This window comes from Delphinapterus leucas, chromosome 15 (genome assembly GCF_059928025.1).
Source record: "Delphinapterus leucas isolate spDelLeu-1000000601 "Yukka" chromosome 15, BTC_Dleu_Yukka2, whole genome shotgun sequence".
Lineage (NCBI taxonomy): Eukaryota > Metazoa > Chordata > Mammalia > Artiodactyla > Monodontidae > Delphinapterus > Delphinapterus leucas.
The window spans coordinates 82348284-82364449 of record NC_143143.1 but is presented as its reverse complement, the minus strand read 5'-3'; the positions used below and the strand labels follow the sequence as shown (position 1 = coordinate 82364449).

At 43.1% G+C, this 16166-nt stretch overlaps 2 protein-coding genes across 3 annotated transcripts in view; one reads left to right on the top strand and one right to left on the bottom strand.

Annotated features, from left to right (window-relative positions):
• Window positions 1-16166, bottom strand: part of RTF2 (replication termination factor 2) — a 39964-nt gene that overhangs the window by 7333 nt on the left and 16465 nt on the right. The gene's annotated exons all lie outside the window — the stretch shown is intronic.
• LOC111186688 (putative beta-1,3-galactosyl-O-glycosyl-glycoprotein beta-1,6-N-acetylglucosaminyltransferase 7) lies at window positions 6887-14679 on the top strand. Its single transcript, XM_022597516.3, has 3 exons — window positions 6887-8824; window positions 9761-9856; window positions 13691-14679. Exons 1-3 carry the CDS (start codon window positions 7855-7857, stop codon window positions 13912-13914), a joined length of 1290 nt encoding a protein of 429 aa, XP_022453224.2. The 5' UTR covers window positions 6887-7854; the 3' UTR covers window positions 13915-14679.

Sequence of the window (16166 nt, the reverse complement as noted above, 5' to 3'; positions counted from 1 at the left end):
ATCACATATTCATTTTCAGTTTTGCTTCCTTTTATGACTTGTACCTCAGATGTCCAAAAAAGGTGGGAAATGGCTAAATAAATCATAATACATTCCTAAAAAGGAAGCGTATACAGTTATGTTAAGAGTTTTCGACAACACAGCATATGCTCAGTATATGTTAAATAGAAAAGCAGACTAGACGTTGTATATTTACATGACCTCTGGATGTTAATTTTTTTTAAATATTGAAAAAAAGAAGGCCAGTAGGAAAGGGCTGAAGGAAACAGAATCAAGAGTAGTATGCTACCATGTCTGTGTATTTATATCACAAACAGGTGGAGTAGTGGTTTCTCAATCTTTGCTCCTACAAATAATAATTGCGGTGAACACCTGATTACATGCATCTTTGACCCCCAAATTCCACTTCTGAGACTTGCTTGTTCTCTATCACAGAACCCTGTTGCCTGTATTCATGGCTTATGATAAATGAACGTATGCCTGTATGTGTGTATTGACTTTTAAAATAGGGCTTCCCTCCGTCACACTGTAAGCTCCAAATGGGAAGGTTTTGTCTTTATCTTTCATGGCTGTAGCTGAGTCTTAAGCCCAGGGTCCTGCACACAGTGGATGCTCAGTAAATAATTGCTGAATGAAGGAATGAGAACAGGACCTAAAGAAATATTTCAAACCAGGATGAAAGGGAGTGAAATCTTAAAGCCAAATAGCTCCTCTAGAAGGTCATGAACTTCACACTCCTTACAACATGTGAGAATGCCCATCATACCACGTAAAGGAAGGAGAAAAAAAACTTATGCTAATCTAAAAAGCAGAAGAAGACAGCTGCTTTTTGGCTTTAAGAAACATAAAACACCCCACTGTATTCACAGCGCCTCTTTTGTAATTTACATGTTTACGCTCTATGCCTGTTTTATTTATTAGGATTTTCACCTTTCAAAAATTTTGGTTGAATCACATCAGTATAAGGAGCTGATACAGGGCTTCCCTGGCGGCGCAGTGGTTAAGAATCCGCATGCCAGTCCAGGGGACACAGGCTTGAGCCCTGGTCTGGGAAGATCCCACATGCCGCGGAGCAACTAAGCCCGTGCGCCACAACTACTGAGCCTGCGCTCCAGAGCCCGCGAGCCACAACTACTGAAGCCCGCATGCCTAGAGCCCGTGCTCCGCAACAAGAGAAGCCACCGCAATGAGAGGCCTGCGCACCGCAACGAAGAGTAGGCCCCGCTCGCCGAAACTAGAGAAAGCCCGCGTGCAGCAACGAAGACCCAATGCAGCCAAAAATAAATAAAATAAATAAATAAATTTTAAAAAATAAAAGAAGCTGATACATTAAGCCTGTTTTTTGGTCCATTTATTACAACACTCCGTTCAGCATGGTTGGTTTTACTGTGTCTCCCTTAGAGCTATGGGAGTACAAAGCTGCACGCAGGCAACTCTCCGCATCATTTTCTCAGGTTTTTCCACTGCTTTTTTCCAGGTCAAGCATGTGAGGTCCAGGTGAAATCCAGCACCAATCCTCTTCCCCCAGGGACGGACCTGCCAGGCCAGTTCAGCAGCACTCACAGGACAATTTAAAACAAGCCCTCGGGGTTGGGGCAGAGTTGGAGCAACACTTCAGCAGCTGACAGGGTGGCCTTTCCTTTCCTGACTCTTGTCTGATAAAATTAGTCTCTCAACTCCCAGAATGTGAACAACCCCATGCAAACATATACAGGGTCTCCCCACTAAAAGGCTGCACGGACCTGTTTTTACATAAAAGGCACACATGTCACACGTGCAGCAAGGCTGCGTCCCCTTAAGACTAAAGAGACTAGGTTCTATCTGCCTAGTTAAGAAATCTTTCTAGGGCAACAGCAACATCTGTTCTGCAAAAGAGCAACAGGTATCTCGAGTCACCGCAGCAGGTGAAGAAAAGCTGAACTCGGCTGACTAAATAAAGAGCTCAGGTGTCTGGACACCCACGAGGGTGAGAGTCTCTGCAGGGTGTGATTCACGTCTCTTGGCTTCACTATTCTCGACAGACACATCTGGGATAAACCTAAAGAGAGGTCCAGCGAGCGGGAGGACCTTTTAAACCAGAAAAGGAAGGATGTTAGGAGGAAAAGTATCCATCGGAGAATAACGGAAGGGAGTCGTTACTAACCATGCACAGACGGCCGCGGGAGGACGGGGCACGGCAGGGCGCACCTGCCTCCCTGAAGTCAGGCCTCTGGAGAGCCACACTGAAGCACTCCGCATGCTACTTAGGAATCAAATGAGATTTTAAAATGACTTTTATTTATCCCTTTAATGAAAAAGTGTCCGATAACCAAACTTGGCCTCCTACTTTTAAAGACATTTAAAGAATTTGACCCAGGACTGCCAGGATTCCATCCAGCTTTCAGAATCCAACAATTACCGTGCGCTGCCCTTCACCTGGGCTGGGTGTTTTCTGCTGTTTGCTTTGTAAGGCAGGGGGCCAGCCCTGAAGAAATACGCAGGTTCTAGTTTCCAACCCATGTGTCAGGATCAACAAGAATAAAATCCTCCAGGGATGAAAGGGTAACAAAACCTGCCAAGCAACTCTGTTCATGTGATTTCAGCCAGAGCCACAGCAAGGAAGCAACTGAAGGAAAAAACAGCCAGGCTGGGCACGGACACGGCCAGGACCTCTACCCCATATGTGAGCCTCTCCCGGTAAGTGCTTCGTTAACTATGCAGAGATCATGAATGGCACAGGCTGAGCAGGTCTTATTACTAAAATATGTTTTTCTGTGCCTCCTCCATGGTTTTAAAATAGAACTATTGGAATATCAGTAATTTTATAAAATGCAGAAGTAGCAGGCAGCTTTTCCTCTCAAAAAACAGTCCTCTAATAAAAATGTTTTTGTTGTGATTGTTTTAAATAGATATCCCAAAATGTAGTTTTCCCCTTCACATCAAAGTGGCTGAAGAAACGTATACACATTTTAGGAATAAGCATGTGTGATTAAGACATCTATTTTACTGGACAGCTCTGACGGTCTGAATTCGAAATCAGTCTAACTACTATGATAAAGCTCAAATAGTTCAAGAAAAAACTGTTCACTTGTAGGGTGCTCTGGACATCATTCTGAGCCCAGAGACGACAAAAATAACAGGCACAAAATTTTCATTGCTGCAGCTATAGTGACTTCTTTGGTCTGAGGGTCTCACTGCTCCGGGACTGGCGGGTACCGAGTAGCCCCACCCCGCTCAAGCACTGAGCACTGCCCCGGGCCAGGCTGAGCGGGGAAACGCTCAGCCATCTGCTCCACACCCCTAGCCCGGTGTCCTCATGAGGCAGGTACTATCATTCACCCCCATCTGCAGTCCAGAAAATAAAGACTAGACTGTTTAATCTGGTTAAGCTAATGTTAATACTCTAAAACAGTAATAGTCTATAGAATATATGGCAAAATATTACAAGTTCATCTTTAAAGATGCCCATTTTCTATTTACTAACAGGAATTACCTTTAAAAAAAAACCAGAGGGACTTCCCTGGCGGCGCAGTGGTTAAGACTCTGCACTCCCAATGCAGGGGGCCGGGGTTCGACCCCTGGTCAGGGAACTAGATCCCACATGCATGCCGCAGCTAAGAGTTCACACGCCACAACTAAGGAGCCGGTGAGCCACAACTAAGGAGCCTGCCTGCCGCAACTAAGACCCGGTGCAACCAAATTAAAAAAAAAACAAAACCCACAAAGTATAAAAGATTTAGCAAAATAATTAATTTATCCAGGATGTTGCCAACTCCCCCTGAAAAGCCTATATAACAAATTAAATCCCGTCATAACAAATTCAAAATGACTGCCCTTAAGTGTTCTAGTGGCAACACATAGTACCAGACCCATACTGCTGACTTCTGTTCTTGGCTGTTAAGGCCTGCAGTAGGGGCGGTGGGAGAGGGGCACTACAGACAGATAAAGAAGGCAGAAAGGAAGAAGGAAAACATGCTCGCCGGCTCTCATAATTAGGATAGTAATGTATTTTGAAACAACTCCTTGGCAATATTTTATGCTTGGACAAAAACCTAAATAAAAGGTAAAATAATTCCATTCTGAGAACTGTAACTGGGAATCATCTGTGATTTCTAGTACCACGAAAAGGAAAAAATTTTAATACCATCCTTAACTGTAACTTTGGTAATTACTGCTACTGAAAGATATTCTACAAAATCCCTTGGATGTCATATGTCCTCAGTCAACTGAACGTGTAATCTTCAAAACATCATTCACTGTCTGGAAGCTATTCAATTCTACTGTACACTATACATATTTTAATGATGCTACTCACCAAAGGCTGCAGATATGAGGAGCTAAAAGATTATCAAAATATATAAGGGCCAGGAAAGATAATTTAAGGAATGACACTATACGAAAAAAGCCTTAAGATGTTCTCTCACACACACAAAATAATAATTTTAGAAATCATTTGTGATTTCAGTAGTACATGAGGAAATAGAACACTGGAATGGTAAAATAATGGGTCTGGTCTGAATAAAGAACTTTTGTATCTGCTCCATGATATATAATGATAACTGCCACTCTTTCTAAAGTCTTTAAAATAAATAAAAATTTAAACGTTTTGTGGAGGAAAAAAATTGCTAAATAATCAGTAAGACTGCACTTTTTTTTAATGGGCTGCATGTTCCTCTCACTTGGAAAATATCACTTACATTTCTTGGAAATTAATTTAGTGATAAAAAGGCACATGTTTAACAATTACAGTTTCATTATGCCTACAAAAGTTGATGTCATATTATAGCCACAAAACCACGACAACAAATCACCAAGGACTGAAATGTCTGCAAAGCTGAAAATGATGCTCATCGCGACTTAAAAAGGAAAAACTGCCAGGCCCCAAAGAGTTGATTCCTGTGGGAGTTTTCACACTGTCCACCAGAAGCAGGTTAAAGCCACAGCAAGAACTATGTAAAATTCAGCAGCAGTGGAGTCTCCAAAGGCTTCATTACAAGGCTGTCCTGACTACCTGGAAAAGCTTGTACTGAGACAATGAAAATAAAGCTGGTGACCCTTCCCACAACATGGCATTCTAGCCACACCGATTTCTAAATTTCAAAGTGAACCCGAGCCAAAAGGAAGATTTAACCGGGCAACCGTGAGCACTGCACTAACAGAACACGAGGCAGAAAGGCAGCAGATTAACTGTGAGCAAGCTCCTGTGCCTGTCTCTCTATAAATAAGGGAGGGAAAGCATTTAGCCAGCATATTGCCCTGAAGGACAACGCACTACACGTGGGACGTGTCTTCACTTAATTATCATAAAACACTGAAAATACCCAATCCCCCGGGCCCCGCATGGGGTATACAGTCTGTCAGTGAAGTGGGGCTAACATTTCTGTGATGAGACCAGCATGTTTTACACTTTGACCATAAGCTTAAAAACAACCACCAAGACAACAAACCCCAAAACCCCCCAAACCCCCTTCCCATGCAAAAGCTAAACACAGGAGAAAATGTAACCAACTATGGTACATGGTTTACCTTTCACCAAAATTCTTAACAGAGAAGCAGTTAAAAGCTTTATTTTCATTTCAAGAAGGTGTTTCCGTCCAACTGAATTTCTGTTTTTATGATACATGTTGTGTCTATTTTAGAGACCAGATATGAAATGTGTTAATTATAATGATGACTGTGCTTACAAAAGGTATTATGTAATTTATAAAAATGCCTGTAAAATTATGCCATAACGTTTTATGCTTGGGGCAATCAACATTTACCGAACCAGAGTAAAACGTAACCTGACATATTTGGGCAGTGGTTGTTTTATTTTTGAAGCATGATGGGCAAAAAGAAACTATACAATGAAAATAAATACATTTTTAAAATCCACAATCAGCATTTACAGTTTTTATGGGCTCACAGTTTAAGAACACAGGATAACTCAAAATGCTGCCTTGTTAATGCTTTATCCAAATGGCATTTGCAATAATGATGTGGAAAGGTAAGGGACTAATGTCAAATCTGAGATAAACACTGGTCAAAAGTAAATGGGGGGCTTCCCTGGTTGAGTGTCCGCCTGCCGATGCAGGGGACATGGGTTCGTGCCCCGGTCCGGGAAGATACCACATGCCGCGGAGCGGCTGGGCCCGTGAGCCATGGCCGCTGAGCCTGCGCGTCCGGAGCCTGTGCTTTGCAACGGGAGAGGCCGCAACAGTGAGAGGCCCGCGTACCACAAAAAAAAAAAAAAAAAAAAAAAAAAAGTAAATGGGTTTTTAAAAACAGGAAGTAGGGGGACTTCCCTGGTGGTCCAGGGGTTAACAATCTGCCTTCCGATGCAGGGGACGCGAGTTCGATCCCTGGTCGGGGAACTAAGATCCCACACGCTGTGGGGCAACTAAGCCCACACGCTGCAACTACTGAGCGCAAGGGCTACAACAGAGAGCCCACGCGCCACAACTACAGAACCCATGCACTCTGGAGCCCTCGTGCCACACCTAAGACCCGACGCAGCCAAAAATAAAACAAATAAATATTTTTTTTAAAATAGGAAGTAGGAACAAGCAATGATGTGACTTTTTACAGAAACCTAGAGACAAAATTCATAAACAAGGGAAAAAACTACTAACAATATAGACATTTTACCTGATCAATTTTCTTCCCTAAATTCCAAAGGATGGTCTTTGCATGCCAATAATAATTAATTAATTAAAATACTTCTTCATGCATCTCTGTAGAGTTCAAGAGAGGAAACTAAATTATTGTCAAATAATTTTATTAGATAAAGATATCTTGTTTTTAATCACTGAAGCCTTCTCTAAAAACAATTCATAAACTCATTTCAACAAGTTGAATTATGTGATCGCAAAATTTCTCTTGATTTGTTGTTTTCTTTATTGGAAAGATATATTCTCATAACACGATACAGAATAATGGCGTAAGATAAATTCTGAGTAACGCAGAACAGGACAGTATCTATGTCCAAAATAAATATTTGAGATTTTTATCTGCCAATAAAAGGGCAATAACACACGAAAATTAGTCATCAGGGAAATGCAAAGTTAAACCAAAATGAATTACCACTGTGCACCTATTAGACTGGGTAAAGTTTTTTAAATTGACCATACCGAGTGTTGGTGAGGGTGTACAGTAAATGGAGCTCTCATACACTGCTGGTGGGAATGTAAAATGGCACACCCACTTTGGGAAAAAACCTGGCAATTTCTTAAGAAATTAAACATATACCTGTATGCGAGCCAGCCATTTCACTCTTAGGTATTTACCCCAGAGACACAAAAACAAAGGTCTACACAAAGACTTGTGCACAAATGCTTACAGCATCCTGTAATGTCCTAAAACTAGAAGCAACTTCAGTGTCCTTCAACAGATGAACAGATAAACAGATTGTGGCTCATCCATTCCATGGAATACTGCTCAACAATAAAAAGGGAAAAATGGTGATAAATGCAGTGATGTGGGTGAAATCTTAAAATCATTATCCTAAGTGAAAAAAAATCCAGGCAAAAAAGTACATACGTATAACTTTGTTTATATAAAACTGTAGAATATGCCAACTAGTCTACAGTGACAAGAGCATATGAGTGATTGCCCAGAGACAATGGTGGAAGGAGGATGGAGTAAAAGGGGTCCAAGAAAACTTTTAGGGGTAAAAGAAATGATTGTTATCATGACTGTGGTGACAGTTTCATGAGTATACACATATATAAAAACTGATCAAATCATAGACTTTAAATACATGTACACCAATAGAGTTAGCAGGGACAGGGGGGAATAGAGTTAACAACACCCTAAATTCTGCCTGTTGTTCTTTTAGGAAGCTTAGAGGAAAATGTTTCAAACCATGGTAATAAGAAGGCGACTGGAGCTCAAAACATGAGCCAGCTGCGAGCCACAAAGCCAGGTCTTCTCGTGTGCGTAGCCATCTGCGTCTTCATTTTTCTTTATTTAAGGAATCCAACTCCTGAGGAACCAGAGGAGGAACCCACCTACCCAGCAGTAGTGGAATGTGGCTTTTATCCAGATGAACTGTGTTCGGCTTTGTTTGAAGGGAAAGAGGTGGCTCCCCAAATTGCAAAATTCTGTAAAAACCCTCATGGATCTGAAATACTTGCTCATTTACACAGACCAGGAAACTGTTCCAGGATATCCCAGGAGTTGCATTTCATAACCAGACCCCTGTCTGCAGAAGAGGGCACCTTCCCTTTGGCATATATTATAACTATTCATAAGGAGCTGGCTATGTTTGTGCAGCTTCTCAGAGCTATTTATGTGCCTCAAAATGTTTACTGTATTCATGTTGATGAAAAGGCCCCCAAGAAGTATAAGACTGCTGTGCAATCCCTGGTTAATTGTTTTGAAAATATTTTTATTTCATCAACGAGAGAGAAAATGGCTTACACTGGCTTTAGGAGACTACAGGCAGATATTAATTGCATGAAAGATCTAGTCCATTCCAAATTTCAATGGAACCATGTCATTAATCTTTGTGGACAGGATTTTCCAATCAAAACTAACAGAGAAATCATACACTACATCAGAAGCAAATGGAATGATAAAAATATAACTCCTGGAGTAATCCAGCCACCAAACATTAAATCCAAGACGAGTCAAAGCCATCCCGAATTCACCCCTGAAGAAGATATCTATGTACCTCCAAATGAAAGATTCAAAGATGAACCACCCCATAACTTAGCAATTTATTTTGGAAGTGCTTACTATGTACTAACAAGGAAGTTTGTGGAGTTTGTACTAACAGACACCCGCGCAAAAGACATGCTTCGGTGGTCTAAAGACATCCACGGCCCAGAGCGACATTACTGGGTAACTCTGAACCGACTGAAAGGTAAGAACAATCCAGCAAAACAGTGTCTGTTCAGGCCAGGGGCAACAACAGGAGAAGTGTATCCTTAACTGAAGATTCTTTCTATTTCGGCTCTTTGCCTTGGTAAACAGCTCTGCGTTCTGTAAGACCTTCCACTGGGGTAGTCCAGGAGGGTCTTTGCTTTTAGGGATCTGAGGTTTGCCGAGAGAGCGCCGTGTTCCCACATCAGTCAGGCTGGCTGCTTTTGCTCCCTCTCCAGAAGGAAGTACCAGCACTCCTCAAATAGAGCCTTTTGAAACTTCTGAGCACAGATCTTTGGAAAGTTCTTCCTTTCTTCCTTCACTTATTAGATACTGCTGGATACCTACTAGTGCCAGGTATCGTGCTAGGGGCTCATTAAGAATGGAAAATATTAAAACTAGTAATTTTGTTTGTGGCTAATATGATACTTCAGATAGGTTTTCTTAGAGGTAGAGGGAAATCTGATGCACTACTTTAAATGGGCTTATTTGCTCTTTCTATAAAGCTGATTGGCTCTTATTGTGAATGTGGCTTCAAGCTTGAACAGCTAAGCGAATCAGTCAGTCCAGGCGACAGTGCAAACAATGAAATCCAGCAGAAATGGATTAGGAGCTTTTTAAAACCTCTCACATCCACTGAAAATCCTTTCAAATCACCCCCAGAGAGCTGTTGCGGAGAAAACGCGATCCAAAGAAACCCAACATAACACGCTGTCAATACTAGGTGAGTTACTAGGGATGGTGGAAGGGATGAAAAGTGAAATCTAAGCACAAAGACGGAATACGGGACCTCGCTCCACCCTGATACTACCACAGGTGCAGCACACACCCCGCCCCCAGAAGCGTTAGCCTTTCATCAGATGAGAACATGCATTCTGAATGAGGCTGGGCTTCCCCTTCATCTGCTCACTGTATGCCTGCATGTCCTTTCCCTTAGATGCTCCAGGCTCCACCCCAAACACTGGATGGGAAGGAAACGTTCGAGCCATTAAATGGAAAAACAAGGAGGGAACTGTTCATGATGGCTGCAAAGGTAAAAACAAAACCCAAGGGGGTTCCCTGGTGGCCTAGTGGTTAGGATTCTGGGCTTTCACTGCCGGGGCCCGGGTTCAGTACCTGGTCTGGGAACTGAGATCCTGCAAGCCATGCAGCGTGGCCAAAACAAAAATAAAAACAAAACCCAAGCCACAAAACGCCTTCAAATTTTATAAAAACTGTACAACTGCTGCCTCAAAAAACAGTGGGAGAAGACTGACAGTTATATTTACTGCAATCTGGAAGAATTAGTGATGATCCAACTAGCACGGTGTCAATTTTTAAAAAACTTTCCTTTGAATTATAATATCCAGACAGAGAAGTAGACAAATTCTAAGTATTTGAGTCGATAAATTTTCACAAAGTGAACACACAACAGGGCTGCAACTTTTAAAGTTTTAAGATGAAAACACATGAGCTATCTGGCTTGTCCCACCTGCTCCTAGAATTCAAACCCTAACATTTATTTAAAATGAGTTCTCTGTCTCCCTGGGTCTCTTTACTAGAACAGACGCCTGAGTAACACAGGTATATGCTCCTCGGTGGGGTCAGCCAGCTGCCCCCATACTTCTTACGCAGTTCTTGCTGAAAAAAGGTCTCTTTGCTTTGCCCTCAGGAGATTCTCCCTGAGGGACTGTGAATTCTTTTGCCCCTTTGTCTTGTGTGCCAGAGGTTTTAGTGACCAGGGCAATACACAAAAGCCAGATCTGGGGTGGAGAAGAGGACATCTCTGTTCTGTGAAGAGTCTGGAAGAGAACTAGCTGGCTGCAGAGCAGCTCTCAGGTGCATCGGTTCGGGGAAAACACCTCCGGAGTCGAAGAGCTAGAACTTGGCTCCCGGGAAGTTATCCGTGCCTCCTCTCTGGGGCCGGCGCTCTGCACCCCTGAACCCCCAGTGTGAGCAGACAGTCTCAGGGAGGAAACGATGGATGACAGACAATTCGCAGCATGATACGGACGAGTCCAGTAGAAAGATGGCAAGTTCTCTGGTGTACTCCGGGGAAGGAAAACAGAGCATGCTTGACGTCTCTGGGGCCACAGCTGGTGGTGGACAGAGAACGCGGGAAGACTGGAGCAAAGCCGTGTGTGAAGGTGGCTCCGGCAGAGCACGTGCTCTCCAGGGATACCTGGGCCCTGCGCTGTCTGTCTACAAGCAGCTCCCTAACCACCACGGGAGCTACTGCAGAGATACATAACCTATTTTCACAAGGCATCTGGGTACAGTCCTCGGGTCTGAATACAGTATATCAGATAATGCAAAATAAACTAGGTTCGCCCAGTTTCCAAGCTGATTTAAAGACTGACCTAAAAGAAACAGGTTGTGGACAAACAAAAAATGGAAAATGGAAAATCTAATACCAGAACAGTTCAAAGACAAACAATTCCCACTGCCATGTGCACAGCCATCCTCCTGAACAGGTACCAGGACAGAAGGACTGGAATAATTTTCTAGTATTTTTTAAAAGGTAGATATGATTCAGCTAGGGGGATAGTCACATAGAAAGAAGGTAACAGTTAAACGACAGACTAACAAACAACCCTGGCCTTTCTTCGGACAGTAAGTGGCTCACAGGGGTTGACAGGACTGGCGGATAAATGCTCAGAAAAGGAGAGGCTCAGATTCTTCCTGAAAAAGTGATTCACCAATGGTATATAAGATGTCATGGGGCTTCCCTGGTGGCGCAGTGGTTGAGAGTCCGCCTGCCGATGCAGGGGACACGGGTTCGTGCCCCGGTCTGGGAAGATCCCACATGCCGCGGAGCGGCTGGGTCCATGAGCCATGGCCGCTGAGCCTGCGCGTCCGGAGCCTGTGCTCCGCAACGGGAGAGGCCACAACAGTGAGAGGCCCGCGTACCGCAACAACAACAACAACAACAACAAAAATGTCATGAAGGGTTGTGGCTGTCAATGATAAAGTGATTCCAAATTCTTAAGAGTAGCAAAATCTGAGTATTTTAATAATGTTTGCAAGAAAACCTAGTCACTGCGAGTCTTAACGAGAATCATTATTCCCTACAAGTAAACACTTCAGAAAGTTCTTGCCATCCCTAGCTTCATTGTGCAAATGGTTCTACTAGCAAAGCAGTACAGGGCCAACCCTGGCCAGCATTCAGTCAGTCCCGACTTAGGCCAAGCACTGTTGCAGGGTCTGTGGTAAACCCTTCTGGAACCCGGCTCTGGGCCTGCTGTCGATGCTCACAGCGATCTGCAGGTAGAAACTATCATTATGCACACTTTACAGACGAGGAACCCCAGACTCAGAGAAGCGAGGTCACTCCCAGAGTCACAGGACATGGCACAGGAAGTGGCAAAGGCAGTGGCAGAGCTGGGTCTCAAACCAGGTGCGGCTGCCTGATGCCACGCCACTGGGGGAGCATATGGCCCAGCTCTGCACACAGTGCAGAGCCATCCCATTGCTATCGGCAACAAAGAGTTTGTTTATTTTTAGTCACCAAAACAGTATTAACGCGATTCTGACAAAGTTCCATTTATTTGTGTTCCCTTCCAGTTCATACGTACATAAGCTACAGAGTATGCAGTTACGATCAAGGTGCAGTTGATTCCTCTTTCACTATGTCCTAAGCTTTTCATACTATCTTCATATTTACACTTTCAACTGGTTAAATGTAATACTACTGAGATTCTGTGACATTGCACCAAGAGTCTATCAGTTAAAAAGATTCTGATCATGATAACAGCTTTCACGCATACAATGCTCACCATGGGCCAGTTCTAGGCCCTTCCCTACACGAATGCACGCTTGGCAGGGAAAAGATTCCTTTTGATTTTTTTCAGTCTTACAAACAACACTGGACATTTCTATGCATGCAGTTCCAACCCTTTTAAATAATATTTCCTTAAGTTTCTGGAAGTAGGATTACAGTTATCAGCAGGGGGGAGAGAGCATGGCAACACTGAGCAGAGAAAAGAGCAAGGTCTCCAAAATGAACAGAAATTTCCCTTACACGCAAACTGAGCACTCCTGCCTCTGCAAACTGAAGGTGATGACAGAAACCACCTCCCAGTGTTGGTGGGAGGATTAAAATAGAGTGGGAGGGGGCTTCCCTGGTGGCGCAGTGGTTGAGAGTCCGCCTGCCGATGCAGGGGACACGGGTTCGTGCCCCGGTCCGGGAGGATCCCACATGCTGCAATGCTGCAGAGCGGCTGAGCCTGTGCTCCGCAACGGGAGAGGCCACAACAGTGAGAGGCCCGCGTACCGCAAAAAAAAAAAAAAAAAAAAAGAGTAGGAAGGGTCAAGCACAGTGTCAGACACATAAAACGTGCTACTGAGTTCACCTCGAAGGAGTCCAATCAGTACTGGATTCAAACTAGAATTCCAATTTTAATTACTTCTATTTATATCAAACTCACTCTGCAAAACCAAAAGAAGGTTGAAGCAATAGAAGGCTGAAGCAATGTGTTGGTTATTAAAACCAACACAACTCTTATGAACTACCCACAACCGAGGAAAATAGTTGAAAAGTTCATGGAACTTAAAACAGCAGCTATCAGAACTTAGGTGTTACCTGGCAAATGATGGCTGTTACTTCCCCCTCGTGTTCATGACTAGCTAAAATTCTACAGTATTCACCTAAAGTAGCCATTAAACATTTCAGAAATCACTAACCAAACAAATGAAAGCCTCCCTTCCATCATGAATTCAAAATTCAACATAAAAGCCCCTGTCAAAGCGATCATGGAAACCCCATTTAATCTGAACTGGCATGAAGCAGAGAGGCCTTACAGATGACCTTAGAAGTGCATCACTTTTCCACGTGGATGTAAACTGACGAGGAAACAAAGGCAGCTAAGTTTCTGTGTTCCCTTTGCAGGCCACTATGTCCAGGACGCCTGTGTGTATGGACCAGGAGACTTGCCCTGGATCATTCAATCACCTTCTTTGTTTGCCAACCAGTTTGACTCGACCGAGCCTCTTGTGGTCTCATGCTTGGAGCGGTGGCACAGACTTAAAGTTCTAGGGCAGGCGGAGGTCCCTGTGGAACCACACTGGCATTTCAAACGGGAGAGTCAATTTAATATGAAATTGAACCGGTGAGCTGGAAGTTATAGAGAATGTTTGCTTTCTTACTGGTATAATTCTGTTTCCCTAACTTGAAATCAGAGAACATTCAACCAAAAAGAATGGGAAAATAATTCCTTGACACAAGTTAGTCCTGAAATGAGTTTAGAAACGTGCTACCAACAAGACTCTGCTATTGATTATAGGCCACTTTTACGGCTTTGAGAAAGAAATCACAAGAGAAAAAATAACTCAAAGTCCCACTGGTGACTGGGTAAGTGACCTGGAGGCTCGACTGCCTCACTTAACAGCTGCTGAAAATCAAAGTCCCCCAAACACTTAGATTCAGGCTCAGGTTAGAATAAGAACATATCTTGTCTTAAAGATATACTACTGTGGATGAGATTCTAAAAAAGAACAAACTCCCACAGAAAATGGGAGAAAATATGCTTATCTCTGGCTGGGAACAATGTAACTTTTCTGGAAATCCTAGAAAAGCATGGAAGAGTCTATTTCCTTTGGGTAAAATAAAATTCTGGAGTTGAAACACAACTTCCTACAAAGGCCGCCCTAGGTCCCTGCAGCCGTGCAGCTGTGATGATGCAGTGGTCTACGTCTGCACAGTCTGATACCAGAAACAACCACGGGGAGAGCCGGGCATCTGAAACGTGGCTGCAGTGGCTGTAAGTGAACCTTAACTTTTAAAATTTTAATTAATTGAAATCTAAATAGTCACATGTGGCTGACGATTACCATACAGAACAGCACAGGTCAAAGGCATGAACGGTCTTAATTCTCTCTACTCACAGATTCAGGTCTGCCAAAAGTCCGCGAATCTTTGTTGTTTTGTTGAGGACTTTTAATATACTCTCTTTCTAAAAAAGAGCTCACGGCGTCATACAAGGCTGGAAATATACAACTATTAAATAGCACAACTTAAAACAACTAAAATAAAGGAAAAGCAGGAACCACAGGAGAGGACACTAAAGAAATAAATGTATAATTCAAGGGCGAAGTATAACCCCTCAGTGAACTGACGCTTCCCAAACAGAGAAATGAAATGAAATCCACTCAATGAAAATAGCCCTTGAAAAGCACGAAAACTACATAGAAGGAAAAGAGGCTCTGAAAGCACAGCCCACAAATCAAACCCAAGCTAACCACAGCATATTAAAATCTCTGTTTAAACAAACATTTCTTCCCCAAAGATACGTAATCCCAGGGAGAACACACAGTAGAGGGTTAAGACCGTCAGAGAAGGGCATGAGAGCCCCAGGCAGCTCGGTGCAGCCTCCCTGCTCACAGGCAGACACACAGCTCACGGCCGTGTTCTGACTGGCTGTTCCGAAAGCTCAGGTTCACCACAATCATGTCCCTTACGTTTCATCACAACTCATTTGCAAGTAAGTGCACACCCCATTGCATTTTTAAAATTAAATAAAATAAAAAATAAAGGAGAAGCTTACATCTTTTCAAATTACTTAAAAGATAAGCCTTCCTTCATCTCATTTCAACGTCAACTCATAGAACCCAAATTCAAACACATACCTGCCCTCAGAGGGCTCAAACATTATAATGGAAGAAGTCATCTCAGTGAACCCTTTTCAGTAACAGTGAGATAAAATAAAAATAATAAAATAACTTAAAGGCACGGTGGAATGAAGCAGCATGAGATTCAGGGAAGCACAAGCTGGGTTTCAGTGGAGCGTCAGGGGACAGGCCAGGGAGGCCAAGGTAAAGCAGCAGGCTCCGTGGGGATCAGAACCAGCAAGAAGCTGCTGCTCTCTCTACCCTGACCCAGCCTCTGACTGTACTCATTCATGAAGTAAAAGAACAAAATTAAATCATATGTAAAACACGTCTGAAACACATTGCTACAGACTGTAACTTAAAGGCAACCTTGAGGATATCAGGGATACTGGGATGATTTCTCTAACTTTCTGGGGAACAGAACCTTCTCGCTAACACGCAGTCTACTGTTCAATTTTTCTATTGTATTTTTCTTTCATGTAGAAGTTTACAGCTGCCTGTGCTGTATATGATTTCTTGAGGCTTAATATTCACAAAGACCATAAAGACAGTAGAAAGGAAAAGCGTGAAGGAGGCTGAGCCCGAACAGCAGAATTTGCCAACCGCTTTTGAAGAGACCCCCTTCCTTATTTTCTCCCCTTTCCACTCCACCCGCTCCATGACAAGTACTCAAAACAAACAAACAAAAGGTATACGAGTGTAAATTTTTGTTTCGCTTCTGACTTTAAAGTATCCCCACACCGCACTCACCTGTCACA